We start from the raw sequence: 26,584 nt of genomic DNA, 5'->3' as shown, positions 1-26,584 counted from the left end.
GGTTCAGACAAAGACAGGCTGGTATCCAAAGGCTCCTCATGGTCTTCGAGGGGAAACTAAGTTAAATGGGGGATATACTAGTCATTTTAGCGTGCATAATGTCCTGGCAGGGAGGTGGGCTGGTTCCCAGTGCCCCAGGCTGCCAGGAGTGTGGCCGTGTGAGCTCACACTGGGAACACGCATTTGTGCCTTGGCCCCTTGCACCCTTTGGTAGCGACGGCTGTGGCAAGGGGGGCGGCTGCGGTCCTGCAAAAACAGGGTTTGAAGCACTGTGGGCAGAGTGGGCTGGTGTAGCTGCAGGATGTGTCCCACTCCGATTTGTGTTACTGGAAACCTGTAACTGGAGAAAGTGTGTAGCTGTGGCCTTGAACCTGGCCACACGGATCACACACAGGGGCCAGAGGCAAAGGAAAACGTGTGGCCATGTCAGGGGCACCACTTTGGGTCTACCTGAGCACATTCGCTGGGAATTTGTCCTGTTTGAAAAAAAAAAAAATGGTTAATTTTTAAAATTACTGTTTATTTCCACACCAACCAAAACTGCGCAGGGTGTGATCCACACAGAGAAGCAGCTGTGTGATGGAACTGGTTACTTTGCACTTTCATACTGCTTGCACTAGACACCTTTGCTGGGACAGAAAACGCCTAAGGGCAGAGTTTTATGCACACTTTGAGGGGCAAAAGCTACCATTTCCATGGGAAGATGCAGTCTGGCTGGTCATCCTGCCCTCATGCCACCTTCTCCTGTGTGTTCATTAACTGATTAGATAAGTGACCTGGGTTACGGCTAACCTGGAGGGAAAGAAAGGTAAGATTGAAAGAACAATGAATTAATTTCACCAGCGCTGTTGGGTGAGACTGGCTGTGAACTTGCACAGGAACCTGCGAGACCTTGGGTCAGCGGTGGGGCTTGCGGCAGGGCTCGTGGGAGTATTAGCTGAGCGATGCACGTACCTGGGGGCTCTGTAATCAAAGGGGCTTGCGTTGTTCTCTCTCTCTCTGTTTTTTTGAAGTCATCCTAATTAATTAAACAGCTGATGGAATGGCAGGGCATGCACGTAGTGCAAAAACTCAAAGCTGCGCAGATTTTCAGTGTGGACCTGATGAAAAGGCTTCTTTGTGTACCCTGGTGTCTCACTAGCATAATTAACTCTGCTCTGAGTCAACTGGAACATCAGCAAGTTGACCATTTTCAAAGCAGAAGAGATTTTATAATAGCAAAGTTGCCATCAGAGCATGTGAAATGCTGAAGAAAAGCCTTTCCTTTCTGCGACACTTCTGAGGTTCTGAACAAAAGCTTCGTTATGGTTGTGGGTTTTTTTTTCTTGTAGTTGAATAATTTGACAGAGAATTCACCTCGTTTTCATTAATTTTTTGGCAGGGGAAAAGTCAGGATTTTCTCAGTGGGAACTCACTGAAGCAGAGAAACAGGGCTGGGTAAAGAAACATGGCTAACTCCAGCATAATTATTGAGAAAAACCAAAGTGGGTAGTGAGCAAGTGCCTCTTCGGTTTAGCGCTTTAACAAATTATCTATATAAGCCTGAGTTATTCCTGAGACTTTATTTCACTTCAGTTAGTTTGACTCCACACTGGCCCCAGGCACAAAGTCCGCCGAGGACCTTGCTTGAACACAGAGACGAGCGCAGAGCAGATTTGGCAGCCCGCTGCTGCAGGCTCTGCTCGGTGAGCAGCACTGATTCGTGTCAGTAATGTCATTCCAGTGAGACTCTGTGAAGAGTTTGGGGTCGTGGATCCAGAGCGTCTGAGCAGCAGATTTGGGGTGATGGAGTTTGAAGGGTGGGCGGTTTGAATTCGGTACTGAGCAAATCTGCAAAGCTAAGGATGGGAGCTTTGTTCCTTTGCATGAAAATGTCTTCCTGCAGCTGGGTTTCAGGGGGCCATGGTCTGGGAGGCTGTTATCAGAGAAGGCTCCAGAGAGATACGGGTGCTGTGTTCGGGTCAATCACCCAAAGGAAATCCAAGTTCCCTTCCTGATCTTTCCTACCCTCCTGCAGATAACCTGCAACCTGCTGCAGTGTCCATAACACTGGGAAGAGCTTGTATCTGGAGCTGTTGGACCTAGAAACCTGGCTTTAATGAAGGAGTCGCTGTCCCCCATCTGTGGGGAAGTCGGTGGGGTGGGTCGCTCTGGTAATGGCCAACCTCCACAGCACAGAAATGACCCTCTAGCAGTTTGACCCTAGCAGTCAACGGTCAACACAGGTGGCAAATGGGTCAGGGAAGCTCAGGTATCTTTGGAAACCATCCCTCAAAGCATGATGCTGGGTAGATATAAGCTGTCCTTGAATCCTTTCCTCCTGGAGATGTGGAGGGAGAAGCAGGAGCTCCTACATAACTGATGGAGCACGACCCCAACCAGTGGTTTGTCCCCATTCTCCCAATCCACCCCACGGGGGCAATGAGCATGGCACATCTGTAAGACCATAATCTTTTCCTCTCTAAAGAAAAAAAGTTCTGTAAACATCTCCCTCCCTGTACGCAGGCAGGGCCCGTGCCAGAGCAGCAGGGGAGGTTTTTGCCCCCGGTGTTTTGCAGGCACGATGGCTGCTGTGGCCATGATACAGTAAGCTGATAGCGTGCTCATGAGTCACTTCTCAAACACAAAACTGGCAAAACAGGCTGCATGAGGCCCCATCAGGGCTCAGGATATCATAATTACGATGGCCTAGCTTGCTGAAGGAGGGCAAATGCATGATTATTTATAAGGCCACATTAGTACAGTCACACCCCTCCTAGGGAAACCAGTGGCTGCTGTTGGGCCATGGCCATGGCCTCACTGGGGAAGTGAAGACAAGCCTTTGATGTCCTTGGCTTATTCACCCCGGTAGCAATTCAGTTCAGCAGCGACATTTGTGGTTGAGGTGTTCTCTTGATTTTTTTTCTCTTACCTTTTAATGACCTGCTTCCACTTCAGCAAACTAGTTTTCTCCTCTGCTAAATAAACCCTTGAATGAAGATTTCTGGTAACTGGAAAATCACCAGAAGTTCCACTTTGCTATAATCACCTTGAATTTATCTTTTTAAGATCGGGCAGTTGTCCCCTATCTGAGGCACGTGGGTTTTTGCACTGGCCTGGAGCAGTCATCTGGATGTGCTGCCTGTGCAGTGCCCAGGCTGTCAGTGCTGTGCAGATTCTGACTCCAGCAAAGGTCTAAGCAGTCTTCTGCTCAGCCCGTCGTTCAGGTTGGTGCACATTCCTGAGAGTAGTGACTTACCCTTTTACAGCTCTTGCTTCAGCTGCAGTCTACTACTGCATTTTCCCCACTGAGTCTCAAGAACAAACCTTTCCTATCATTAGCTGCCCAGTTAGATCAAAAGATGGTAAAATAAGGGGGTCTGAGCGGGGACAAGAGGAAGGTGGACCACACGCATGGTATGAGCCCACTGAGAGCTCACCCCAGCCATGGTGACCTGCAAGGTGGCTGTTGAGGACAGCAGTTGCACCTGAGTGTGTCTGGGTGAATCCACAGAGACATCAGCATCATGGGCCATCGTACACACTCTTCATCAGCTCCCAGGGATGTCTGCTGTGTCCTCCAGGGCTAAGCTTGTCTCTGGCAGTCGCTTAGAGTCAGCCTGAGCTGCTTCACTACACGGGAGCGGAGGGCCATGGGGCAGGATGGGGCTGTGCTTAGCCAGGGCTGAGTGTGCCAGGAGGGTCCATGGCACCTGCACTCTCCAGGGATGTGACTCCATGGTTGTGTCTCATTCCCCAGAAAATAAAGTTTTGAGATATCTGCTTTCTTCCTAGTGTGTGGGCAAAATAGGAAGAATTTCTTTGTTCCCTGTGGGGTTTTGAAAAGCATCCTCCATGAAAAAGAGGCCCTTGAGTTTAGATTTACAGCAGCCCAAGCAATTTTACAGCTGTATCTAACATCTGCTCTCAAGGAATCTCTTGGTTCCTTACACCCATATGTAGTCTTTTCTGACACAGAGGTTTGTCGTTTACTCTTCCTGATTTAGGTGATACTCTCTTATAAACCAGAGCATCCTCAGGTCAGACTGAATTCCCATTGACTCCCGCTGGGTAAGAAGCATGTCCTGCTCAGCGTCACGTGTAGTTTTTTGAAAGGAGAGGAGGGCCAGTGTGGTGTCTGGGCTAATCCCTCATTTCCAGAATATCCACATTTAGCTGTTTTTGTCTCTGGAGACCTCTGTAAGTCTGTTCTTCATCTGAGGACACCAACGCACATGAGCTGGGCAAAACTGCAGAGGGAATTAGTGCCAGAGAGGAGCAGGGTTAGGTTGGGTCTGGTTCCCAGAGCTGCGCATGGACCACCCCATCTTCTCTGAGCTTGTGCCTGGCTGCAGTGTGTGTCTGAGGAAGGCTGTGCCCTCCTCTGAGCACCTGGTACGTGATGCCTGGGCTGCACTTGCCCTTCCCGGGCTCTGCGGGCAGCTCACCAGCCTTGCAGTGGGCTGCTGCGGCGTGCAGCCATTCTCTGCAGCAGCTCTGTGATATAAGTAGCCACTTCCCAGCCTGCTGCCATCTCTCCTACTCACAGACAGGGAGGGAGAAGGAGCCAAGAAACATCTTTTTGCCCCGTGTGACAGGACGGCACCCACACAACAGGGCTGCAGCGCTTGACCCGAGTCCCCAGTACTGCCACACTGCGAAGTAACCGATTGCTCCCAAGTGACAAGCTCTGTCTTTTCATTTTAAGCCTATTTGTGAAAGGAGAGCTTTTTTAGTTTTTTTTCCTCTTTTGATGCCAATCTCTATTGTTTGAGGAAACTTTTGCTAGGAAACCAGGACTGGGGAAAAGGAAACTCAAAGACAGAGCGGCCAAACCCTTTGCAGGAATCTGCTCTCTTCTGAAGGTTAAAGCTTGTCATTTTTTGATTTACTGGAAATGATTGGTGTTTCCTTTGTTCTCCTTTGCGGTGGCTGCTCTGATAAGCCCTGAGGGATGCTTTCCTTGGACAGATCTGGAACAATTATAGCAAAAGAAATAAGGAAAGTAAACCCATGTCCTGTTTTTCCTTATTCCATTTCTTGTTAATCAGCGATTTGCCTTGTTTCAGAGGGAGACTCAGGACCCTGCCTCCCTAATGGCTGGGGACTTTAGATGGCTGCAGGCCCAGAAATACCATCCACTACAGACTGCTCTGATCAGAGTGTTGCTGAATGCACTATGTGGTCTGACCTTTCGGTTTATGGTGAGCTGGCTTCTGGGGCTGGCCCAGCTCAGAGATGAGAGTCGTTTTGGAGCCCGATGTGAAGTTTGCCAGCAGCCCAGAGCCCTTCTGTACACAGGGAAACCTGGAGTCCTGTCCAGGACCAGGGCAGGAGAGTGCTGCAGCTCCAGGCTGATCAGGGCTATCTGTGGCCCAGGAATATCTTGGGAGAGGCTGTAGGTCAAAGTCTGCTGATAAAGCCACACTGATTCTAGGAATCAATATCTTCTACTAGGCTGGGTGCACGGTGAATGGAAAGGGACTTGGCCAGCCCTCTCCTGCCGTGATGCAGAACATGTCGTGTGAAGTGGTGCTGCTCTGGGGCACCCGCTCCAATCCTGTTCCTTCCTAACACAGAGTCCTCTTGCACCTTGGGAGAGCTGCTCAGCAGGGTGCCATTCCCCTGGTTGTGCAACAGCAGACTTTGCTTATCTGTGCCAGGGGCTTCCCCACCTGGAGAAGGCTGGAGGCCCCAACCCAGTTCCCACTGGAGCAGCAGGAGACTTTCCCAGTGACTTCAGTGGGCTGTGACCAGCTCCGTGACATCTCTGTGCCCTGGTTTCTCAGTGTAGAAATGCAATACAGCAGCCACCACCTCCTCGGAGTGCTCTGAGGCTGGTTTGTATTTTACGAAGCACGGAGATGCATGGGAAAAGTGTGTCATGAAAACCCCTCCTGAGAAGGCAGAGCCTGAGCACTTGTGACTTGTTTCTTTGAGCTGCAGGGACAAGCCTATATTGCGTGCTGTGGGCAGCTTTGCTTGGAAGCAGGAAGAAGGGGGGACCACTGTCTTGTTATTTGGGTGGAGTTTAGACCATATGAACTTGGGGGGACGGCAGCTGAGTGACCCACTTGTCTGGTCCTCCTCCACCCCTCCCTACAGCTTTGTGGATGAGCTGCTCCGTGCTGTGCTGGCTGCTGCAGCACAAACACAACCCACCAAGTCTGAGGGAACATGAGGAACCAGCAGCTGGTCTAGCTACCACCCTCGTGTGTTCTTCCCCTACCAGCCTTCAAGGCCAAGCTGCAAGGCGATGGCAGTGCCCGCTGAGCTGCTTCAGATGCCCGAGAAACCTTCCTTGGTGTTTGGTTTTTTTTTTCCTTTCCTTCAGCTGGCACGCAGCTGACAGCTAGATAGTGGGAGCAGCTGGAAAGAGATACCCAGTAGCACTGTTCATAAAAGTCCAGATGAAAGATTAAAACACCTGCTAGCACCAGGAAAAATGTTTGCTGTGGGACATCAGGAATTACACCCTGTGGTGCACATGGCTGCTCACATGCATAATTTCCTCATCATTGCCAGTTAAAAAGGCAGGTGATGGATGGGCCAGTGTAAGCCAAGAGTATAGGGAAGGCAGCAGGCTTAGTCCTTGCCAGGCAGTAAAGACGATGATGTCTAGCAAACCGTTGTCTTTAATACCTAGAGGTATCACAAGTATTGTGTGACATCGCCTACTTTTCACTGCACAGAGATATATAATAGATGCTGCTTCCTCTTTTCTTTAAATAAAACCCTTCAGTAACAAAGTGCACTGCTTGAATGGGTCCTTCCATTCAGAATAGATGTGGTTTTAAAATACAGAGTGAGTTTGTGGCCATAGGAAAATCAATGACAGATTTTCTGTTGGTTTAATCTGAAAACTCAGTGTAGTTCTTACCCTGAGCAAACCCAGTCCAGGCCAAAGGATCCCACCAGTGACATGAGCCAGAATAGGTGTGTGATGAAGAAAGCTGTCTGCCACAACCAAGGGACTTGGAGCCACATACCTGCTGGCCAGTGTGAAGCTGGTCCAAGAGTAAAAGAGCTGAACTAGCTGGAAGATGAAGGGATTGAATGGTTCTCCCGTGCCACGCCCATCAGCACAACTTTCATTCAAGAAGCTGCTGAAGTCTATAGTTGCAGAGCTTCGACCACGGCTTCTGAGAGAGACCTATGAGTTGGCTGAGATGGTCCAGACAGCCATGCGCAGCCCCGTGCCAGCGCACAGTTCAGTTCACTTGCATGCACATCCCCATCCCTTAGCACATCCAGGGGTAGCAGCGGCAGCTCTTCTGGATCCATCCCGACTCGTGCACACAGCTGAGGTGTCCCAGCATCACCTCACACCTCAGCCCAGGAAGCCGCGCCGAGTCCTCCCTGGCCAATGTGACAAGCTTCCTCAGGGAGCCGCAGCTCACCTCACTGCTCTGGATGTGCTACCTGAGCCCCGGAATGGGAAAAACTATTAAAAAACTTACAGAAATATTTTTTAGATGTTGCTGCTTGAGGAGACCTCATTTTTCTCCTGTCTGTGTGAGTTGCTTTGGAAAGAGCTGTTTTCCAGACGTTGCCAAGCCCTTCTCCTGGGAAAGTCAGCTGCCAGGACTGTACATCAGCTTTGGCACGCACTGGGGCTGGCCCGTTGGGAAAAGCCAAGCCCCTACGTTACCTCTCACCCTCGTGCTGGCTTTGGTGTGCGCTTCACAAGGCGAGGATGCGCTGTGACATGCCAGCGTTGTCCTTGTTTGTGAGCATGCAAAGCCTGGGATGGGGCTCAGCCTTTTCAAAGGGAAGGGCTGAATGTCAAGCCAAAAGGCTGGTCCTCTGGCACCGCAAAAGAAAGGCTTTAATGTCCTTTTAAGTTTTGTAATATCCTCGTCATCTGAAATTTCTTTGAGCCCAAACCCAATCTGGGGGCGTAATGAATTCAGTGTTCTCCCTCTATTAGACAGCTCCGATTTCTGCAGTTTTGTAAACATCCCCAAATCCACGTGGTGCCGTAGTAGTTGTCTTTCAGCTGCCTCTCTCAAAGTGCCTCAAAGGAAGAGAGAAATCCTGTATCCTGCTCCACGTCATAGAGGAAAAGGCATCAAGATTCAGACCTCGGTCTTGTATATGGGAGAAAAACTGACCAGATGCAGGTGTAGGGTCTTAACTGGTGCAAGCTCATGGTCTTCAGTGCCCCCTGGGACATAGCCCTCTGAGTGGAGTGCAGCCTTAACAGAGAGCCCTCCTGATGGTATCCACAGGGAACTCGAACCGGCAGGCAGGTTCCTCTCTGCACGCTTGCACACAGACACGGATGCATGCACTGCCATCAGAAACTGGCTCTGGGGAACTTCCCTGCCCTCGCAGTTAGTCTCAGGCTTGGGATTCATTACAAGAAATTGTTAAAGATTAAAATGGAGGTAAATAGACATAAGTCAAGTCACTGATAAAACAGTTGCTAGGCTTATTGTACAGCTACCCCAGCATTATTGCTGATCTTCAGGAGGGCTGGCACTGCTCTGGACTGATGTTTGTGCTATGAGCTGAGCTGGGATGATGCACTCGCTGCCCGTGTTGTCAGGTGCCCTGTGCCGGGAGCTGCGTGACCCACGTGGAAGCACAGCAGAAAGCCGGGTGATGCGGAGGTGTGGGCTGGTTAAAAGGATGGATTTCTGCAACTGGCTGGTGGAAAGGGGCTTCCCTGTGAATGGAGAGGAAAGAGTTTGCCTAGCATATGCAACACAGAGGTGAGATTTGGTAACTGAAGCTATTTATTGGAGTCTCTTTAAAACCATGTTTCATGGCTATGAGGCTGTTATCTTCAGTCTAAGTTGTTAAGTCTTATGGGGGTGTTTTGGATTTTTAAATATAAATATTCTCTCTCTTTATTTAATAGCTGAAATAGCAGGTTCAGGCCAGTATCTCCTGGGAAGTCTATAAAATTGGCAGCTAAAAATAATCAGCAGACTTTAGTAGTTACTGATGCTTTGTAGAACATGGACATGCATTTAATTTGGAGACAATTCTACAGAAGTAGCACATCTTGGCAATTGTTTTTTCCACTTTTTATTTCTCTAATAAGAATGCAAGGAAACAGGAACGTCATTCATTAGGACTCTTTCTGCTTTGTTCCTTTTGTCTGTTCCGTAGACGACCTCCTAACCCTCTCCCAGCAGCAAAGGGAGATTTCCACCTGTCTGTGTTCCTGCAAACTGAGTGTGCAAATGCCTGGTGTGATGAGTCAGCCAGGTCTTCACACCAGTTACTCTGCAGTGGTTTAAGATCACTGGTTACAGTGGAATCACCCTTGGTTTTTATGGTGTCTCCACCCAAGCTCCAATGCCTTTTCCCCATAATGGGGATGCAGAGGAGAGGCTTGGCCAGACAGTTGCTGGGGCCATCACTGCCATGGGTGGCATCAGAGGACAGGGAAGGATTCAAACTTGCCTTGATGCTCATTTGTCCTTTCTGCCAGCTCTGCAAGGACAGTAATGCTGAATGATGCCCTTAGACTCAAATGTGTGTAGAAACTTTGATCCTGCTGTCATCCATCTTCTGTCCACGGGAGCTACATCTGGTTTTGAAGTCTGTATGAGAGGCAAATCAGATGTTTCTCAGAAGGGTTATTATTGTTACTATGGTTATAGGCAAGTGCGCAATAGCCCCAGCCATGTACCAGGAATCCCTATTGTGTTTGGTGCTAGACTGTAGAGAATGAGAGAGGCCATGCCCCCGAGAGCTACCTGCCCTTTAGGTTGCTGTCAAGGTATAATTTGCTTTCCATTACATGCAAGCACTGGATGAATTTCTACAATTCTGCACTGAGCCTTTCTGACAGAACGTCTAACCTGAAGCCTTTTTCAGATTTTTTTTTTTTTTTTTAATTAAAACAGCTCCTATGATCTTTTTCATGTCAGGGGAAGTGGCAACTCTCTAGGCTACCTGCTATAGCAGGAAAACCAAGCACCATATGCAATGTAACTGTTGCTCTCTCTCTCTCTATCTCAAAAATGCCGAACTATGAGAGAGAATTCGTCCCACCAAACGCCCACTAAGCACATTTTTTAAATCTGGTTTCTCAGCCTTTCAGGAAAGGAGAAGCAAAATCTAGCTATGTTCTTCTTGCCTGCTGGAACTGGGCCCCATTTCATGAAATCAAATGGCTAAGGAGGAAAAAAAAATATATCCAAGGCAAAGATGCTATTCTCAACAAAGAGAACAGTATATGCAACAGCTTCTGCAGCATTCCAGCAACATGATGTCTTTCCCTGCAGACTCTCAGTTAGGGATTGATTGTCTAAGCAGAGAATTGCGCGATTCAGAAAGGCTTAAGGCACACTTCATGAACTGTTTGCTAAGAGGATGAATAGATGGGCATGTGTGTATATAAATCTATAAATCATGTCTTGTTCTGCCCCAAAGAAGACAGCTGAGATTGGATTCTTCGTCATTTGATTTCACGTTCTCGGGGCTAGGGATAAAGGCAGCAGTGTTTTGCACATGGAGTCAGGATTTGATGCCACAGCTCTAGAAGGACAATCTGTGGAAAACAGGAGATAATGTTTGTTGTGAGGGCTAGAGCTAGAACTCACAAAGGGAATAACAACATTCACGCTGCTCCGATGTGTTCACAGTTAAAGGAAAGTGCAGTGCGTTTCTCTTATTTGGGTTCTCCTCTAGCCTAATGGGCTTTTTTACATAAGCAATGCATGGGTTCTGGTTTAAAACCACAGGGTGTTTGGTGGCAACGCTGCTGTAAGCTTCTGCTGTCCATCCCAGTCTTTGCTCCACTGTGCCCATTGCTGCCTCTTCCTGCCGTTCTGCTCAGAAGGTGCTCTGCTGTGTTTGTGCTGATTTGGCTGGACTTTTTGACAGGCTTTGCCCCACTTTGGCACTGGTGGGTTTTGGAGGAGGGGTGTTGATGGTGGGAGTCGGCACCAACCTTAGAGCTGAGACAGGTGCTGCAGAAGGGCCCTGCAAGAACCTATTCTGTGACAGGGGTCTACTGGGAGATACTCTGAGCAGGGAGGGGATGGTTCAGTAGCCAACTGCCCTGAGAAGCTACCATGTTTGTTCCCCAGAGAGTCCTTCCACTGCCCAATCCGGTGGCCTTCATGCAGCACTGGGGTACCAGCAGAAACGATGCTCTGCACGGCCGCCTCCCTGAGGCAAGCTAAAGGAGGAGCCCACAGGAAAGGCAAACCTGAATCCCCCAGCCAAAGACATGTTTTCTGCTGGCTGAGGCTGTGCCTGGGGACTATCTCTTCTAGGAAAGCCACCAGAGAAGAACTGTTAGATCACATGGCAGTCCCTACAGTGCCTGTGTGGGCTGATGGGATCCCAGGCCAAGAGCAGCACAGTGGCTGTGGGACATCCTGAGCCTGCACTCGCGCTGGTTTGGGTTCTCTCCATAAATCCCCACAGGTGGTTCTGCGATCCCAGGCAAATGCCATGGTGAGTCCATCTCCCTGGCAGCTCTGGGTGAAGCAGGCATGGGCGGTGGGCTGCGGGCTCCTTCGCTGAGCACAGCGTGCAAGCAGTGGGGGTGAGCATGCAGGCGGCACTGCGCGGAGCTGCGGCGAGGCAGGCGCTGATCTCACTGTAACCAGGAGCACCACGGCTGAGCCCCTGGAGAGGCTCACCCGATGTGAGAGCTTTGACTCATCTCCCGTCTCGCTTGTGCTGGGTGCGCTGAATGAAATGCAGGAGGTGTGCAGAACAAAAGCCTTTGCTTGTTTCCATGTGGATGCTCTATCTGCCTCGCTGGCCCCTGAGAGCGTTTTTCCTCCTAGCTGATGTGCTGGTGGGTGGCCGCACGCAGTCCCTGTGTGGCCGGCATGGCATGGCCAGCCGAGCAGAGGTGCAGGGTTTTGGTGGGCAGTGCTCTGCCCCTGGCCCATGCAGAGCTCCCCCACAGCCCCTCAGGCCACAGCTTTGTGCCTGGACAGCTGGCACGGCAGCACAGGCATCCCTGGAGCACAGAGCTTCCTGCTTATAAATTAACTACGAGCCATCAAGGGTCAACTCCCTTTTGCTACACTATGTGTGAAAAGATTGGGAAGGTCAAGCAGAAAGTGAGAGATGTTTTTTTCCTTGACAGTTTTCTGCACTATCCGATGTCCCCTGCCTGCTTTTCCTATTTAATTTCAGGAGAATAACTCCCAAGTAGAGACTTAGCAAGTTGGTCCCATGTTTAGAAGGTGTTGGAGGTAGTATACATGGGTTTACATTTGTTTGGTTGTTTGGTTTTTTTTTCCCATGCGCTCCTAAAATGTAAAATATTATCATCTACAGCATTTAAAAGTGGTCTTTCAGTCACTGCCCTGTCTGGGGAAATGAGTAACAGGCGAGAGAGCTCGAAGCGTGGACAGACATCCTATGTTTGTCTTCTCGCTTGTCATCCCTTCCCCAAAGAGCTCCCAGAGGCCAACCATTGCTGTCTGCCTGCTTTGTCTGTCACAGCATCCTCTGCTCCTTGATTAGGAAGAAGTTGGGTGTCAGTCAGCCCCAGGAAAGGCCAGTTATCTGTGTCCCGATTCTGACAGATTTGCCTTGGCAGCAGCATGCTGCTCTTTAAAAAGCTCAGAAGAAACCCTCCTGCCAGTGAACGTAGATTGTGCTTTTTTCATTTCTTCTGGATGGTTTCTTTTTCTCTCTGGGGAGGATTTCTCCGTCTCCCAAAATTCTTCATGTGGTATTTGTGGCTCACAAAATGCATCCTCCCTGCCTGTAGAAACACTCCCTGCTAATACCAGACCAGGGGCTGCGTGAATGGCACAGACAAAGCCAGGCATCATGGACTCAGAAGGCAGCTAGCCAAAGGGAACGGGGTAGCTTTGCAAATGGGTACCCGGTCCCCTCCCTGCCCAGTGACCCTTTGCTAAATAGGGGCCAGTTTATATTTACCAAAAACAGAGGGAAGGGAAAGCTTAGGGGGGTCAGGAGTAACAGTTGCAGATGTTAGGCTCTGGGTTTGTTTGTTTGGATCTCCCGAGCACGCTCTGATCCCAAACTTTTCCGCTCTGACGAGTGGGACTGGGTAAACGGAATCTGGTACTTTTAGTCCAGCCTGAAGTGGACAAGTGTCCAAAGCTCCTGACTCACACACGCTTCCATTTCCTCTGGGGTGGCTGCTCATCAACCTCATGGATCATTACCTGACTGCCAAACGCAGCCTCTGCCCTGGAGGCGGCAGGTCCTCCTCCAGCTGCCCCTGCCTGGGCTTCCCTGTCAGTAGATGATAGCTGGTCTCACTTCCAGGGCTGCTGAGCCAATCAATATTGCTTGTCAAGACTACATCACCATGCAGTGTCTGGGGGATGGGAGAGGAGTTTCCCCAAGGGTTTTTATTTATCTTCTGCATATCAATGTTTATTAGAAATTATGCTCATTTTCTGAAGAGTCCCAGTCTGCAAAGCTCTAGGTTTCCTGTAAGCACTTCCTATTCCTCATGTTTCTGAAAATCGTTCGTTATCTCCAATTAGCTTGTGGCTGGTGTACAGCACCCAGAGACTGTGTCCTAGTGGTTCTGATAGTACTTCCCAAGATCAGCCTGTTGCATCTGAAACAAAGTCTTTCAGCTTTTCTTCCCCTATTAAAATAATAATGTGCGCTTATGTAACGTTCTTCAGATCTCCTGCAAACATTGGCTAGCCCTGCTGTAAGACACAGGCGTTTCTGCTTTGCAGATGAAGAAAGTAAGGCAGAAGGAGGGTAACCAATTTGTGAAGGTCACACAGCAAGGCAGGAGCAGAGCTAGGACTGTAATTCAGATAACCTGCTCTTCCCTCCTGCTCCAGTCACTGCTGTACAGCACTAACAGTCCAAATGAAGAGATTATAATGCATAATCCATACTGGTGTGCCAAGAATTCTCTAAATCATATTACACTGTCACATAAAATGATGACTCATTTGATAACACAGCCCACAGCCAGTTCCTTTATGTTAAAATTACGTGGACAAGACTGGATTTAAAAAGAAAAAGGAGAGCTTGTTATGTGTCTGTTGAATGCTGAGTTATAGATGCTTTCATGGATTTTATTTTGGCTGATGCTGAAGGAGCGTTTGTGAGCCTGTTTGTTGACAGTGGTGCTTGGGACCAGAGATGCTGACATTCCACTAACAATAATAGGAACTGCCTCTGTTTGTTTCTAAATTGGAAATTCTTCCTTACATGGGCCCAACCCACCCTCTGCCCCCGCTGAAGGAAAGGGCAGTTGTCTGGGACTAGCAGAGGGAGCACCTCCCAGCGGTGCTGGTGCCCCTAGGGCTGCAGGGTTGGAACTGTGTTCTGTCATTGCCACAATCCCCTCTTCTCCCCATGCCCCATGGAATGGGTGGGGAACAACCCAAGGTGGTGCTTTTGGGTTCTCTGGAGAGAAAGTGCAGTTTATCTAAAGCAATTAACAACGTGGCAGAGCAATTGCCCAACTACACTCTTCCCAGAAGTTGCTTTCACTGGGTCTCCCCATTACCGCTTCCTCTCTGCTGGCTCCGTTCTCCTTGCCCCTCCCTGCAGCCACCTTGTCCTCACTGAAACCCCGGCTGCTGCCCTTCGGACTGCCTCTGCTGCCATTTGGGGACTGTGTGGCTGCACTTACCAAAGCCATTTGGGATGTGGCTTGTGCAAGTGACATTGAACCATGTTTTGCTGCATTGTGGTTTCACCATTTCCTTTTCCTCATTCTGCCTGGTCTGTAATTCCCATGGCTGAGGAATCCATCGCGGAGCCCTTTTTGCCAGGAATGCCCACGTGTTCTCCAGCTGAGAGTTGCTCTGGTATCTCGTCAGAGACTACTTTTCCATATGCTGCATGGCTGGCGCATATCATAGCCACTTGCTGCACTTCGAATATAGAAGTGTGGTCAGGGCAGATGGTCACTGCTTCTTCTGAAGCCACGAAAGGCTTGTTTGACGACGGGACCGGTCCATCTCTGCGGGTTGCATTTCCCTGTCTGCATCAGATCCCATGGGTCACCTCTAGCCCGGCACCATTCTGCCCTATCTCCCAGAAAATGAGGTTTAATCTACCTTGCTTTGGGTAAATAAGCCTCACAGCAGCCAAATGTCCAGCAGGCAGTAAGGACTTGGATCAGGAAACAGCTTCAATTGCTGCGTAGTCAAGGCCAGTTCAAGAAGCTCTTTGGAAGATTTTCCTACTGTTGTGCTGGAAACTCCTGCTTCCCTTGATTTCTTAGAGGAAAAAAAATTGTAAAACCCAGTTTCTGTGCGTGACCTGTGGAGACCCTGCGCATCCTGTACTAGTGCTGAGAGCAGGGGAGGAAAGTAATTGCTTTCAGCAGTTGGAAGACGTGGGTGGCAGGATGGCTTTGCGCGGTGCTGGAGGACGCTTTGTACACGTATCCCTCCTAAACAAATACCTCTTAAATGTGTATTATGGGAATTCAGGGAACAGTTGTTTTTTTTTCCCCCTCCAAGTGGGAGTAAGGCTTATTAATACTCTCCTTCCATAGGTGAGTTGCAGAAGCTGGGAAGTTGTGAGACGAGTAACATGTGCTTTTATCAGTCAAATCTGCTCTCTCCTGGACAATCACTTCAGCCAATAGGATGAGGGCAGGAAAGACAAGGTGCTGGCAGGAACGTGATTTCTGTAGGGGGGGAAGCACATAACGCCATTCAGGACAGCTACTGAAACGAGCTTTTTGCTGTGCGTGTGTCAGTAGGAAGGAATTATTTCCATGATACTGCTTGGTGCATCCACGCTGGCTATGTACTTGCTGAAGAAGATGTATCGCATGTCACTGGTGTGCATGTCGGAGTAACTGCACTCTTGTAGACATGGTGGTATTTGCATGCTGGAAGAGCATTGTAGGCTTGTGCAGTCAACTCACGTATTTTTCCAGGGTATCTTTTGTTTGCAGTCTCTGAGAATTCCCAGGGAGCTCCTGCCAAGTAGGGGAGGGAAAGGGAGGTTTCAAGGTGAGATGTGATGGAAATGGAAGTGGTTTGGACAGTCTCAGAGCTCCAGACAGATGGGGCTGAAAGAGAAATGCGTGCTTCAAATGTCTACTCAGATTCAGAGTCACCGAGAAGAGGAAAAAAGAACTGACAGTGCAGGGGTGTGAAACCGGAGTGAGAGGTGACAGCCCCCAGGCTGTGGAGCGGGGTTATACACAGCTCTGGAGGGAAACGTCTGCAAGCAGCAATCTGGTCTTCAGTAAAAGACAGAGATTTAGGGAGGTCCCCAGGTTTTCAGTGGAGCTCAGCTGTGAACAAGACAGAACGGGCCAGTTTGAGAGTGGAGGCATAGAACTGGTGCCTGCTGGGAGGCAGCCAGCAGCGGGGCAACTGCAGCCTTGCTCTGCGGGCCAGAGAAGCTGCGCCCCACTGCAGCTACAACCGGGCATCCGAGGTTGCTCTGCCCAAGCTCAGGAGGGCTTGCTGCCCTGAAGGGGAAAGACAGACAGATTTCCCAGCGTTTTATCTCACTGCTGCTGAAAGAGATGAGTCTGTCATTATTTACTGCCATCTGTTACATAGACAAGAATGGCAGCTGCTAGCGGTGATACCTTCTATCTCGTAAGGTCTTTCACCCCCCAAAACTTGAGCCCCTGAGAGACTTACAAAGACAATGCAACCAGTCTGATGCCGTAAGGAGAGTTACACCTCATGCTAGTATCAATCAGTGGAAATTTAGCTTTGTAAGCTATTTGCATCTTCAGAAACACTTCATTTATACGAGTGTGCTCACATGACTGCTTGCAGTCAGTACAGCCCATACCCTCTCGTGAGAGGTCTGGCCTGTGTACGTGGCTATAGGAGGGTTTGCATCATACCCCTGTCTGTGACAAACCTCAGGTAGAATACATCCCATTTTTCATTCAGAAAGAAGTTTTTCTTTCTTTTCTTTTTTTGCCCTATATTTTAAAGGCCTGGGTACACATCCATGCCCAGGAAGATTTAGAGGTGATTAAAGTGAGCTGGGAAGCAGATGTCTGGTATCAGTGTAATACAAAACACCTTCCAGAGACTTTCTCCTTTGCGTGGTATTATCCTGATCTTACTGTGCTGATCCCACTAAGGTGAATTTTTTACAGGGGGCAATAGAAAATGGAGAGGGAGAAGCAGCAATACAGTGTGTGTGGCTAAAAGTGTCCAGCCCTGGAGGTATTAAAAAAATGCGTAGATGGTGGTGCTTAGCAACATCGTTTACTGGTAGACTTGGCAGTCCTGTGTTAACAGTTGGACTTGATGATCTCAAAGGTCTTTTCCAACTTAAATGATTCTACCATTCTAAGCTGGATCCAACACGGTAAGTGTTTTGTGGCTCCTCTGCTGCCCAGCTTTGCTCCCAAGTCCGCCAATGGCCAATGGGGTGAACTTGTACGTGTCTCCTGGGTTCCTTGTGCCCTGGTTTCATCACTTACAAAGTAAGGATAATGTTACTCACCTTGTCTGCAAAATGGTTTAAGATCTAGTAATAAAAAATACTAGGAAGGAGCTTAGGTGAAAATGCAGATACCAAAGCAAATAACACGCACATGCAGGTCACCCCGTCCCTTGATCAAAATGGGGGTGAGAGAGGGAAGGGGATTTCTTTAGAGAGGCAGCCATCTGTCAGGCTTGCAGAAGAAATTACTGAAGTGTGTTATCGATAGTTATCAAAACTTGCTGGAGCAGAAAGAATTTTAAAATGCTAATGAGCTTTCATTTGTGCTTCCTTGGTTGGGACAGTTGGCTTCCTTGCTGCATTTCTCCAGGCTGAGCAGTGACTTTGCATTGCCTTTCAGTCCCCACACAGTGTCGGTTTCTGGTTTGCTTGTACTTTCTCAGTGTGGTTTCTGGGGAGGGTGAAGTCATCCTCACCGAACTATTTCTCATGCTTATTGTTTCGCATTATGTGAAGCGGGTTATTTTAACAAACTCTACATTTTTACAATGCCAAAAGTAGAAGTGTTGATTGCGTTCCTGGAGGCTGCCTCCGTGTCCTAAGGATGTGCACTTCCATTTTATTGTCTTCTATTTTTACCTTGGTTTTGGGGAGGAGGAAGGGCTGGAACACCCTTGGGACAGGCAGCGACCATCTCTGGGTTGGTGCGGTCGGGGTGTGGGAGGATGGCCACGGCGCGTCCCCCGGGGAGGTGGCACACAGCCCACACATGGCACACACGTGGGCTGCCCCGGTACCCCCCAGGCAGCCGCAGAGACCCAGCTGCCGAGAGCCCCTCTACTGCCTCTGGCTTTTTAAGGCTCATTTAAGCCCTAAAATAACAACTACCACTCCCTGCTGAGGGAAACCAGCTGGGAATTAGCCCAAGCCTCCCGTTCCCCCGCTGTCTCGTGAAACAAGGACTTTCCCCTCTGTGTTGTGTCCGTGAGATGACATTGCTCCCCTCCCCTGCTCCCTGTGTGCTGCAGCCAGCTCCTGCCCTCTGCCAGCTCCTGCCTGGTGTACACGCAGCTCAGGGCACCAGAGACATATAGCTAACCTAAGGAGACAGCAGATGGGTGCAAGCGCTTTGAAGAACAGCTGCTAGTGTCTCGTTCAATAATCCCATTTTTAACATCCATATGATAGCAAAAAAATACTGGAAATTGGCTTTTTCTGTCTCTTCTCATCTCCCGAGCCACACCTGACCTGTTCAACGTGATCTGGAGATTAAAGGCTTGTTATTTTCGCTTCCCTACAATAGATCAGCACCTGAGCTCTGCAAGGCCATTGAGCTGTCGGTCCTTGGCTCTCCCCCTCCTTCCACTTTTTTTTGTGTCCCAGGACATGTGATAGTCCCCAGACCTAACTTCTGCTAAGGGACACGGTGGATTTTCCCGAACACTCTGCACCGCAGGTTGGTGGCAGTGCATTTTGTAGGTCCGATGCTCCCATTTCTCCACCCTTCAAGCTGGGAAGACTGGCTGGGGGAAGAAAGGCTCGGCAGCATCACCCCGCAGCAGCACCGACGTGACCGGGAAGAGGGAAGGAGGAAGCCCGTGCCCTTCCCTGGTGGGGCTAGAAACGGGCTTGGATGCGTGGGATCGGGGGAGAGAGAAATTGTGAGGCAAATCTGGTCGGTGGCACGCTTCCAGCTGTCGGCCGGGGTGTCCCTTGTCACCCCGCTGTCGCTGTGCTTCACGGGCCGCTAACGCCACACCGCCGTGCCCGGGGGGCAGCGCTGCGGCTGGGCGGTGGTGTCCCCGCCGGGGCCGCCGGCAGCGAGGGGCGCGCAGGGACAGGGGCTGGCGGCGGCCCCCGGCGACCCCCGAGCGGCCCGGTCCCTTTGGGAAGGTTTTGCCGATGGGAAGGTCTATCCCGAGGGTGCAGCTGGAGTTGCCAGCGGGGCCCTCCCGCTCTCCCGACCCTTTGATTTTTTCCCCTACGGGACACCGACGCCGGTTTTGGCGGAGAGAGGCACAAGGCGGCTTCGCCGGGCCCGTGCGCCCCCGCCGCCCGGTGGCAGCGGCCGGCCCTGCCGTGGCTGCGCGCCCCCGCTGTTGCCCCCGCGGGGCGGAGCGCGGCCGCTGCCGGGCCGAGCCGCTGCCGCTGCCGCTGCCGCAGCCGGGGCGGGGCGGGCGGGGCGGGGGCGGGGCGGGCTCACGCGGCTCCGCCGGGGGCGGGGCGGGGCGGAGGCGGGGCGGCCGGGCGCGGCGGCGGGAGGCGGGCGCTGTCCATGGCCCTGCCGAGCGCGGGCCGCCCCGGGGTCCGCCGCGCCGCGGAGCGGAGCGATGGGCAACACGGTGCACAAGACCCTGGCAGGTAGCGGCGGCGGCAGCGCGGGGCCCGGGGGGCCGGGGGTGCGGGGGGCGAGCGGGGCGCGGCGGCGGGAGCCAGCCGGGGCGGGCGGGCAGGCTGTGCCGCCCCTGGTCCCAGCCCCGCGCCTCTGGGGCGACCCGGGATAAGCCGAATATTAAAAAAACCCACCACGTTATGATTATCATTTGTATTATCTTTAATGGTGCCCGCCGCGGCGGTGATGCTCGAGCGGCGGGGTGCCGCTGCGCCCATGTGTGCGCGGCCGGAGCGGGTGAAGGAGAGCGGTGCTGGCAGCTGGAGCAGTGACACCAGCCCTCCAGCCCTGGCCGGCGGCTGGCTTTCTCATTTCCCCTTCTTCTGCTGCTTCTGCTTTCTTTTTTTTTTTTCCTAAAAAAAAAAAAAAAAAGAAAAAAAAAAAGAAAAGGCATAACTTTAGTGTAGAGAGACGTCGATTGCTCGCAGTCACCAGGAGAAAACTATTTGAAAGCAGGTCTGCGATGTGTGGTAGACTAAACTGCCTTCTTAGCAAATTCTGCTTTTACACAAGAGACGTGCGGATTCTTTTGCTTTACAAGTTCATAATTGTGGGGCTTTTTCCTCCTCAGAGAATCGGTGCATAATAACAGCAGTTGGTCTCTATAGAATCAACAGTATTGAATTACTGAGCCCTTGCCAGTCTGTATCTTCAGCTAGTTTGCTTTTCTTTTCTTCTCTGCTTTTGCAGAGCTCCTGCATTGCATCCTTTGTACTTCGGGCTCCCATAAATAAAAAGGGTATTATTAAACTTATTTAAAGAAGCAGGAGGACCTATTGAATGCACACACATGCCTCCCTGTAGTCAGCCAGGGAGCTGAATATAGAAATAAAGAGAGGAATAGATTTGCATTTGGATGTGCCATATATTGTCTTTGCAAAGAGAGTGCTTGGGACCTTCAAGGCACAAAAGAAAGCTGCTAGGCTTGTGGTTTAGCTATGAACCTGTGATTAGATTTCTAGTTGCATCTCCTCTTGTTCTCTGTTACATTTAAATGGGAAATTAGCTCCTTTCACAATTAAGAAGTTTTCATTTTTTTAAATACCTCACCAACTGGCAAATAAAGGCATTGTAAGGAGTGCGTGACCTTGGAGAAAATTCATTTTGTGGGTCGGGTTTTCAGCTAGAGGCAAAATTAAGAGGCACATGTGAAAAACCCACGAGAGCCAGGGAAATATCCTTGGGTCAGGGCAGGTTACCTCGGTAAGGCTAGAACTTCCCAAAGAAAAAATTTCTGTATCTGCTGTGACATAGGATCTAGCTGTGAGCTGTGTTCCAGAAGGCTGAGAGTTCTACCAGCCTTTCTGCCTATTGCTAGAACAGTCTCTCCTCAGCAGCCTTCATATGCACAGCCTTACACACGTGAATTTAAAAAAGGGGATGACATCAGTCGTACTGCAGTTCTGTGATTAAAGAGTTCCTGCCGGCGCTTTCAAAAGAAGTTGTTAAGAAAGAGGGAAAGTTTGATGGAAAAAACTGAAGCCTTGATTTATGTAGACCTCCCAACTCAAACGTTCTTCTGGTGGCCTAGAAGACCTCTATCCTGCCCTCCCAGGTGGAGATTCGTGTGTAAGGATTCCTTTGCTGGGGATAGTCCCTTGGCAAACATTTGTCAAATTGTGCAAGGCAAAACCACACAGGACACTTGAACACCGTTTGTTAATGTGCTGGGTGATGCTGTAAATGTGTCTTTTCCTCAAATTCAGCTGTGTTCAGTTTTCACAGAGTAATGATGGTTAAAAGAAGCTGTTAACCTGTGACCACAGAAGAGATTTTGGATGTTTGTAATTTGGAAGTTTATAAACATATTTTTTCAAGTTGGATCCAATTCAGCAATTTTTCATATTGATGTGCTCACATGCATTGTTTGTCTTTCATTATCCAAGCGGCATTACGGAGGGAGGCAGGTTTAGAACTGTTCTTGGAATGGTCCTTTTGAAAATTATGAAGTTTTTCTGGAAGACTGAATTGTTGGATTAAATCCTATTTATAAATCCGATGGCTGTTTAGAATTACTCAAAGATAATCAGTCAGAATTAAGTCTTTCCTCTTCTTTGTTGAAAGACCTTCTTTGCCCTCTTTCTTCACCCTGGTAGACTGAGCAATGCACTTTCACTCTCGTTTTAACTAACAGGAATTGCTCTCCCTTGACCTGTGGGCTGAAGTAATTTATTAAAAAACCCCAAACAAACAGAACACTCCCAAGCTGAAATTTGCTTACCTGTGGTGTTAAACTGATCAACTGTAGAAGCCCACAGATGTTGTCCCCGTTTTGTCATTTCATTCACCATAAATAGCTCAAGGTGAGAAATGCCTGTTCATCCTGATCGAATGTAGAGGAGATGTGGAGGGACCTTCATCATTTGGCTCCTGGAAAAGCTGAACAATCAACAATTCAGGTTTTATATAGAAATGGAGATGCTGTTCTCAAATAGTGGAATTCAGTTTTAGATCCTATTGAATGCGGCTCAACTCATTTTTATACCTAAATTTGTCCAAATATGTTTCCTCTGCTTGTTGCATCTTTAAATCCTTGCACAGCTTCAGCCTTTCTCTCCATGTTTTCATGTAGTGATACAAGAGCACACGCTATCGGTGCTGGAGAAATTTGTATCAGGAGCTTGGGAAACTTGTGTGTGCCAAGTATCTGATGGTTAACACACAATGGACGAAGGCTCCGTCAAATCCGCAGCGAGGTTTGTAACCAGAGTGGTTTTGAAATGAGTAATAGGCTAGGGCTCGTGAAAGGCAGCTTCTATATTTGAACTGGTTGAGGAGGCATTTGAATGGAAAAAGAGCTGAGATGTGTCAGATACGCTTAACAACGGTCCTGAGGTGGTGGTGGAAATTGCTTTTATCTAGATGACAGCTAAATGATACATGACACATTCCTCCAGCAGGATGGTTGCCTCCGGAGTGGCTGGCCGGAGCCTGGAAGGGTGAGCAGGTCCTCCTCGCCTTGGGCTCCTCCGTGGTGCTCATCACGGCACTAGGCCACTGCCGGCCCTTCCTGCATCGCCAGGGTGGGAATTTACCCTTGGACGCCGGTATTTTCTTGCCTCCCTCCCCTTACCACTGCCCATTGTTCAAGACGCTTTGCAGACAGGTGGTTAGGCAAGATCGAATTCTTTATTATTGAGGCACGCCGTTTTTCTGTTTCCTACAGGTGATAAACTAGGTGTGCAGCATTGCAGCCGATGGGTGGAACTTGTCCTGACGTGCCGAGTGGGCTGGGAGGCCACACGGACGGTGGTGGTGGAGGATGGGTTGCATACCGACACTGGGCTTTGTGGCTTTGTGGCTGCTCTTACCTGCGGTGCTCCGCAGCGGAGTTGCTCTCTTGAGTTAACTCACTGGTGAGCCAGGCAGCAAGCAGCATGCATCCGTACCCAATGTCATGGATGGCGCTAATTTCTCTGTGCTAATTGCTTTCCTTGGCAGACACTTTGAACAGGGCTCAGAAAACGGTTAGTAGCCAGATGGGTTGAAGCCTCCCTTGAAGACGCAGGGAGCCCAGTGGTACTTGAGGACAGGCAGGCTGGGAGAGGTGAAAATTCCCCTGACCTGGCGAAGCCCTTCTGTGATGCAGGAAAAAGCAAGGAACAATATCTAGGAGAGCTGGGCAGGCAGCAAGTGTCCTGGGGGTGCAGGGCAGCTCGTGGTGGCAGGGTGAGCACAGGCAGCTGCTGCCACAGGTGGGCAGGGCAGGCAGGAGGCACTCGCTGGCCAAAGCACGAGTAAAGGACTTTCCAGTTGGGATCCAGTTGTTGATCCTGGCCCAAATAGGGTCATTGGTATTTAACAAAGGAGCCAAATTCCCTTTTAAGAATCTGGCTGGGATCTGATTGCAGTGCTTCTCCCACAGCCTTCCTCACAACTGCAAGGAATACCAAGTATGAGTGGCATTTGTGTCTGGTAAACACAAGGGAGAATGGGGCTTGTTCTAGCAGAAGTGACTTCAGTTTCTTATTTTCAAGAAATTATTTTGTATTCTTAAGAAAAATGGTTTTAATGATTAACCCTTTCTCAGCAAGTCGGAAATCCCAAATTTAGACCTTCACCAGGCTGATGCTCCCATCTGCCAGTCTTTTGCAAAGCGGTGATGGTCCTAAGGTCCCAGTTACAGAAGAGAAGAATTTATAGTTTGTGGGTAAAAGATGATGTTTCTGTGTATCCTTTTTAAAATACTGATGCCTGTTATCATAATCACAGAATCATGGAATGGTTTGGGTTGGAAGGGACCTTAAAGATCATCTAGTTCCCACCCCTCTGCCATGGGCAGGGGCACCTTCCACCAGACCAAGGTTGCTCAGAGCCCCGTCCAGCTACACTCCTTTGGTAAGAAATGAGTGGCAAAGACCATGTAGTGGGAAAAGATGTCTCTGTCTTTTCCAGGGGCTAAAACCTCAGCTTCAAGGAGCATTTTTGTTTAGATTCGTTCACGGGTCCCTCCTCCACCTTTAGTTGCTGGTGATACATTGTAGGGGGAGTTGTGAGTAGGGAATTAGTTCTGTAAATTGTTTGGTTTGGTTCCAGTCTGACTTCAATAAAACTACAAAATAACAATTCAGGTTGTTCAGGTTTGAATGAAAAAGGTACCTGTTCAGACCAGTTTTTGGTTTGGGTTTGGTTCAACTCCAGTCAACAATGATTGCAGGTGTTAATCCTGCCTCAATAATAGCCCTATTTTGCCTGGTTTTCTGCCTCTTTTAGTCCAGGACTTGAGGTTTCTGGAGTCTGTCATCGATTTTGCTGCTGACTCTCTGTGTGAACTTTGAGCAAGTGGCTTCATCATAGTCTTCCTTTGTTTCTAAGGGAGGTAGGAAGCACCGTTTGGCTCACACGGGTACATGGGAGTTAATTAATTAACATGCGGGCGTGAAACATCTCCAGGAAGAAGGTCATAGAAGTGTGAAAAAATAGATTAATTCACTGCTTCTTTTGTAGCTTTCTGCTTTTCCACTCTTCAAAAGGAAACCTGTGAAACTGCTCAGCCTTCACTGTGATTTAGAGCTGGAACAGGTTGATCGTACACTAAAGACTATCTTTAACCAGCCTTGCACAGTACATACCCAAAAATGTGCTGCAGCCAACTGGCATGATTAATTCAGCGCTACCATTGGCATCTTGGCTGTTGAGACTGGAGAAACAGCTGTACTTGGATCCAGGGAGGCACCACCTAGCAAGACGGTGCTTGGTGGAGCCGTGTGTCATGCCCCATGGCCGCTGTGCTGTCAGACGCACACAGCGCACTGCCAAGTGTGTCATTAAAGCAAGAGCTTTTTGTTGTTCTCCCCTCTCCTGATGGATAGTGCCGGGCAGGTGCCCTCTCTTCTATTTAAATGTTTATGGTCTAGAGGGGAATTGCTTTACCAAGAGGTAGGACATCTGGCAAACAGCACTTTTTCCCTTTTTAATTTCTCCAGCTAATTGCCACAGGTCAGAAGGACCTGTATGTAGATGCTTAAAATCACACCCCTGAGTCTGTGTGTGTAGGCAGAAGGCTTAGAGAGCCCTCACTGCAGGCAAAGGAAATTGCTGCTTCCCAGCACATCATAATTTGACAACCTATAGAGGCACTTAAGTATGTTTAAGGTGTTTAACTTTCGGCAGTCGAGTTTGAATGTGCGGGCATTAATGTTTACCTGACATGAGAAGGATGAGTCACCTTGAAGCTTGTGCCATGCTTCTCTTCCCATTCTAGTAAGGATTCTCCTTGCGTATCACATTCAATGGCTTTTCAATTAGGAATGCAAATAAGCGCCTTGGTCCTCGTTAGCTCCAGTGGATTTAGCATTCGAGCTCATTGAGTTTTGGAGTTGCACTTTTGGACAGTCAGTGTCCTGCTGCACAGTTTGCTTGAAAGGAAACATTTTCTTTCTCTTCAGCATCCCACTGTTTACAGAGCTTATCTGTGTGGGTTGGTAGCTAAAAGAGGAGCAGGCTTTCCTAAGGTGGAGTGTGCGTGTCACCGTGACAGATGTGGGTTCAGGAGAGAAGCAAGGAAGCTGATCTGCTGAACCAGGCAGGGGTAAGAGCTAGCGAGAACCCAGGAACAGGTGTAAGAGCTAGCGAGAACCCAGGAGCAGGGGTAAGGGCTAGCAAGAACCCGGGAGCAGGGGCACACTTGCTGGGGTGCTTTCATGAGCTGCAAGATGGGATGAGGCCAGGTGTGATACCCTGAAACACGTCAGATCCCATCTGAGTTTCCTTATGGGGAAGGTGTGTGCAATCTCCTCCATCTCTTCTCTTTGTATTTCCATCTGTCTTATCTCCTTTGTTTGTCTCCTTTCTTGTGCCCAGAGCAGTTTGGCATCCTGCGCCTGCTGCTGCTTCATGCCCCGGCAGCCAAACCGCACGACTGACTCACGGCGTGCACCTTCCCTGCTCCTAACGAGCTCCTCAAACACAAGCTCATTTGGGGCTCCCTGGCACCAAAATACAGCTTGGCCAGTGAACATACCCCAGATGTTGCCCAGAGGGTAGATGTGTGCTCCCTTACCAACAAGTGCAGAAAGAGGCGGGAGCCCGAAGGGCTGTCGGAAGGGACCTGGCTCCATGTCACACCCCGGGGAAGCTTTTCTGTCTGCTGCAGCTGAAGGAAGTTTTGCTGTAGGAGCATTTCCATACTTTCTTCTGTCTTCTCATGTAGGCAGCTTCTCCACCCTTTGCCTTGGCATCACAAATCTGCTGTGTCCTGGAGGGGACTGACCCTGCATCAATGGTCCACGTGCCTATTTGATGGCCTCAGTGCCCTTAGGTTGCAAGGTTCTACCACTCTCTGAACACCTCTCCATCCCACCTCCCTGCATGCTGCAGATACAGCAGGACTGCACAGAGGCGTTGGCTGGGGCAGTCCCTTCAGTAAGATGTGTGCCCATGAGAGGACGT

At 49.6% G+C, this 26,584-nt stretch overlaps 1 protein-coding gene across 2 annotated transcripts in view; it reads left to right on the top strand.

Annotated features, from left to right (window-relative positions):
- The window catches only part of NEURL1B (neuralized E3 ubiquitin protein ligase 1B), a 146,104-nt gene that overhangs the window by 90,713 nt on the left and 28,807 nt on the right, over window positions 1-26,584 (top strand). Inside the window, exon 1 of one of the 2 annotated variants that reach the window (XM_055812849.1) lies at window positions 19,543-19,662. The exons of the other annotated variant lie outside the window; for it this stretch is intronic. Within the exon in view, the coding sequence (XP_055668824.1) occupies window positions 19,632-19,662 (31 nt within the window). The 5' untranslated portion in view covers window positions 19,543-19,631. Of the gene's footprint in view, window positions 1-19,542; window positions 19,663-26,584 lie in introns of those variants that run through there. 2 annotated transcript variants of the gene reach the window in all.

This window comes from Falco peregrinus, chromosome 8 (assembly GCF_023634155.1).
Source record: "Falco peregrinus isolate bFalPer1 chromosome 8, bFalPer1.pri, whole genome shotgun sequence".
NCBI lineage: Eukaryota > Metazoa > Chordata > Aves > Falconiformes > Falconidae > Falco > Falco peregrinus.
This window is presented reverse-complemented; position numbering and strand designations above follow the sequence as displayed.